The sequence below is a fragment of the Hipposideros armiger genome, unplaced genomic scaffold, assembly GCF_001890085.2.
Source record: "Hipposideros armiger isolate ML-2016 unplaced genomic scaffold, ASM189008v1 scaffold_40, whole genome shotgun sequence".
Classification (NCBI taxonomy): Eukaryota; Metazoa; Chordata; class Mammalia; order Chiroptera; family Hipposideridae; genus Hipposideros; species Hipposideros armiger.
In genome coordinates, this window is record NW_017731390.1 from 5,029,848 (window position 1) to 5,034,460 (window position 4,613).

At 52.1% G+C, this 4,613-nt stretch overlaps 1 protein-coding gene across 2 annotated transcripts in view; it reads left to right on the top strand.

Annotated features, from left to right (window-relative positions):
• The window catches only part of IGFBP4 (insulin like growth factor binding protein 4), a 12,026-nt gene extending 7,968 nt beyond the window's left edge, over window positions 1-4,058 (top strand). The window contains exons 3-5 of one of the 2 annotated variants that reach the window (XM_019638831.1): window positions 700-834; window positions 2,779-2,909; window positions 3,538-4,058. In XM_019638831.1, the coding sequence (XP_019494376.1) occupies window positions 700-834; window positions 2,779-2,909; window positions 3,538-3,592 (321 nt within the window). In that variant the 3' untranslated portion in view covers window positions 3,593-4,058. Of the gene's footprint in view, window positions 1-699; window positions 835-2,778 lie in introns of both variants that reach the window. The other variant, XM_019638832.1, reaches the window with a different exon arrangement.
• Window positions 4,059-4,613: the final 555 nt, after the last annotated feature.

Below are 4,613 nucleotides of genomic sequence, written 5' to 3' on the forward strand. Positions count from 1 at the left end.
GCACACACACACACACACACACACACACACACACACACACACACACACACACACACACCCAGCACCACCAGCAGATCTGGATTACATTCATTCAGTAAACATTCTTTGGATGCCTGCTGTGTGCAAGATGCACCTAGTATGCACCACCAGGACCCAGAGAGTCCTCATTCCTTTCCTTGACATTCCATTCCTGCTCAGCAGTTCTATACGTTGGGATTGCTGAAGTGATTGTTAAATACTGAAATACTTCTGTACTGCTTGGTAAATAGTAGTTGCCCCAAGCCTCCTGGTGTTTCATGGCCCTTCTCTTGGATTGCCCATAGCAGGGGTCTCGGGACCCTGCTCCAGGGTCTGGTAAATGTCCTTTCTGATGGGTGGTTCTGATGGATCTATGCCCGGGTCTTACAAGTTGTTGATTATGTGATTTCATCCATCTCTCCTGCTTAGAAATTACCCCTTTCCAGTCCTTCTCCACAGGTTTCCACAGCCCCTGTCCCCACAAGGTCCCTTCACTTCATGCCTCTCCTTTTTAGAAGCTCTTTGACTGAAGATCCTTTCTTCAATGTCCCCTTGCTCTCCCCACTAGTGTCCCCTGAACCCAAGCCAGGCCCTTCACTGAGCCCTGCCTGGCCTCCATCATTGGTTCTCCTTCTTCCTCTCTCCCTTCCAATGAGCAGTCTCATCTTCCCTCTTCCCCAGCCCCAGGGCTCCTGCCAGAGCGAGCTGCACCGGGCCTTGGAGCGACTGGCTGCATCACAGAGCCGCACTCACGAGGACCTCTACATCATTCCTATCCCCAACTGCGACCGCAATGGCAACTTCCACCCCAAGCAGGTGGGTCTCCATCTCCTTCCTGCTGGGCCCTGGCCTCAGCTCTGGGGGCATTCCCGGCCTCTCCACAGCGTTGCCCAGCGTGGAGGCCTCAGGAGCGGGGAGGCTCCCCAACCCACACCTAACCCCTAGGGCCTTCCCTCAGCTTAGAACTTCGGCTCATTTTGTCCGCTTCACTCATTTCAGAAATGAGGAAACTGAGGCCCAGAGTCACAGAGTGAGTTAATGGCAGACCAACTATCCTGCCTTCCCATCCAGGGCTATTTCCATCTTGATTCACTAATAGTCCTGCCAACCTCTGCCTCCCAACATTCTCTCACTCCCCCTACTCCCTTTCTGTGATTTGTTCTCCTTTGTCATGCAATGTCTGAGGTCTCACCTGGGAATGGAGAGGCTAAGTCAAGAGGGATTAAGGAGGAAACTCAGCCTGCCCCTTCCCCCAAGCAGAGCAGCCCAGCCACCTGGGGTACACCCAGGATGGAGGTGAAGCCAGATCTGACAGCTGGAGATAGGGGCAAGAGAGAAGACATGAACATAGGGAATCTCTGTTTCCTCACACCCTTGGGTCATGGGTTCCTCCAACAAGCCTCCAGGAAGCTGGGATGCTCAGGAAGGTTGGCCTGCACCAGCTCCATCTCTGGTCAGTCAGAGTTGGACCCGCTTGGAAGGGTGGCTTATCTTGGCAGAGCACTGGGGTGCCTCATGCTGGGTGTCGTCTGGGGAGCCTTGGCCTGGATCTCTTTCTCCAGTTTTTTGTGGGCACAGCCACACACCTCCTCACACTTCATGCTCTATAGACAAATCCGCAAAGGGGGTTGCCACTCAGTCAGCAGAGGCCCAACTAGGAGGAAAAAGGCTGCTCCTGAGTCTGTACATCCCAGGATGGCATGAGGAGGTTATGGGTGGTGTGCGATGAGTGGAGGACCAGGGGGGACCCCCCAAAAACCAATGCCACACCTATCTCCAATGTGTATCCCAACACCAATTTTTTTTGGTCCCAATTTTTAAAAAGCTTTTTTCCCCTAATCAAAAAAAAAAAAATTTAACAGACTTCATTTGTTAGAGCAGTTTTGGGTTTACAGAAAAGTTGAACAGAAAGAACAGAGTTCCCATCTACTCCCGCACCCCCAGTTTTCCCTATTGACATCGTGCATTAGTGTGATATATTTGTTACAATAGAGGAACTAATATTGGCACATTATTATTATTCACTAAAGTCCATACTTTACGTTAGGGTTCACTCTCTGTGTTGAACAGTTCTATGGGTTTTCTTCCCCCAATTTTTATCCTACTAAAGTTCTCACACTTGACCCTTTATCCCCAGACAAATTCTGACCCTTAAGACAACCTTCACTCCAACTCTAATCCTGACTCTGAAATACACCTTTGCCCTCTGATCGCCCTCTTTCCCCTGTCTAATCCCAACCCAGACTTTAGCCTAACTGCTTTAGTTGTCCTGACCTTGACCTCTATCTTTATCTTCGTTCTATTTCTGACCTGGGCTCTAAGCTTTATCCAACTCATGTTTTAATTATAATTTCCAATTCATCTGCAACTCTTACCCTGATCCCACCTTCACTTCAACCAGGATCCTGCTCTTAACCATAGTCCCATCTTTAAAGTCCCAACCCAATCAGAACACATTCAGAACATCTCCAACCTGAGCCTTAGCCTTGCAAATCCAGCTGCACCTCTAAATCCTGTGGATCCAACCTCCCCTGCAGGTAGGCTATAGATCTTTCTTTAAAAGGCCCTGCCTTTTAAAACTCTCTGGACCTTTCCTTCTTGGTCAAGTTCTTTCTACTCCAGTGAGCTTCAGAGGACTTGTACTCATGAAAGAGCCTCCGTCCTCAGAGGCCATCGTCAAGCAACTGTCTGACTTGGGGGCTGGGGTGGGATTGAGGCCGGCTGCCTGGGAACTGATCTCTCATGCCCTTGTCTTGGCAGTGCCACCCGGCCCTGGATGGGCAGCGCGGCAAGTGCTGGTGTGTGGACCGGAAGACAGGAGTGAAGCTTGCGGGGGGCCTGGAGCCGAAAGGGGAGCTGGACTGCCACCAGTTGGCTGACAGCTTCCGAGAGTGAGCCCTACCAGTAGGCAGGGGGCTCAGTGCCTCCTGCTACCCCATCCCCTGGAGGCTGCAGAGCTGACCTGGAGCCTGGGTCTGAGTCCTGGCTCTGCCTCTGGCCCAGAAGTTTCCCTCGGGGTGTTTGTTTGTGTGTGTGTGTGTGTATGTGTGCGTTTATGAGCATGGGTGTGCCCTTGGGGTGAGCGGGAACCTAGGGTTGTCCTCTTTGGGCTTAGATAGCCTGAGAGGTCTGAGAGTGGCAACGGGGAGCCCTGGTGTATTTCCACATTGATCCTGGCTTCATTCATTCATTCATTCATTCAGCCATCTGAAAACGTTGATTGACCACATCCTGCACGCCAGCTCTAGTTTTCAGCACTGGGGGCTCTTATTCTGACTTCCTCTGATTTGGACATGTGGGGCCACCTCCTATAAGATGAGTGCAAGCCTGTGGGAGAAGTCTCCCATAATCAGAGGAGGAAAGTAGACTTGTACCTTGACCATTGTCCCTCCCCTCAATCTAGTCAGAAAGTGGAGGCCATAGGGAAGGTGTGGGGTATAGCAGATGGCTCAGTGGTCAAGAGACCTGACCCACTCCCAAAGCTAAGGCCTGCCAAACTCCCCCTCTCTTCCTCCCCAGGTCCCCCCAGAGGGAAGGAGCTGCAGAGACAAGCCTACCCCCGGGTGGGGTGTAGTGCCATCTGCTTGTTGCCTGACAACTGAGACCCTGCTACGGGGGACGGAAGAGGGTCAGAGGAAGGCCTGTGGGACAGAGGGCTGGGGCTGTGCAGGTCACCTCTGAGCAGTCAGGAGGGGAGGAAAGAATGTGTGATCGGACCGCGTGTGCCTGATGGAGAAAGGGACCGGCATTGCTGCGGGGTGAGGGACTTGCCTGGGGTCCAGCTTCTATCCATGTGTGGTCAGAGCCATGAAATCACCAGGAAGACTCCATCCTTCAGTGGCTTACAGCCTGTGACTCCGCCTCCCTCCCCACACCGCCTACCCCTACCCCTTCCTCCCCTACACTCCCCTACCCCTTGGGCATTTTCCGGCTTCACTGGATGGAAGGACACTTAGGGACCTAGCAGTTGGCCATGATGTCTTGTCTTGTCATTTTTTTTTTTTATAACAAAACAGAACAAAACAAAAAATCCTAGATAACTGTGTTTGGTTGATTTATTTACAATTAGAGACAGGGATGTACCAGGGGTGGGGAGGCCTGTCCTACGTGGCGGAAGATGGTGAAGGGTCAGCCAATTCACTGTCCTCTCCCTGAAGCCTCTTCCTAGGGAGACTCCATGTCCCAGAAGTCTGTGCTGTCTGTGTTCAGACTCCTGGTGGGGAAATAATGGCTTCTGGAGGGAGGGAGCCAGGCTAGCCCTGCCGGGCCAGGACTCGTATCTGGGGTCAGCTGGTGTGTGAAGCTAGGGCGTTTCCTAGGGCATCAGCAAGACTGGGTTTGCATCTGGATTTGATTTATTAATTTAGTGAGGGGAGGCACTGCCTTGAACTTGGGAAAAGGGGGTAAACTTTCGAGCACATTCCATAGCTCTGCTTGCCTGGATTCCTGACTGGGGGTTGTGGTGAAGGTTGGCAGTGGGGTCATTTTTGACCTTGCTGTTCTGGGCACACCAGGCTGTGAGTTTTCGGTGTCAACCCCAAAATTTGTGACCACATGGTACGGCTGGCTTCCTGGTCATTTCCCAGTGTCCCTCC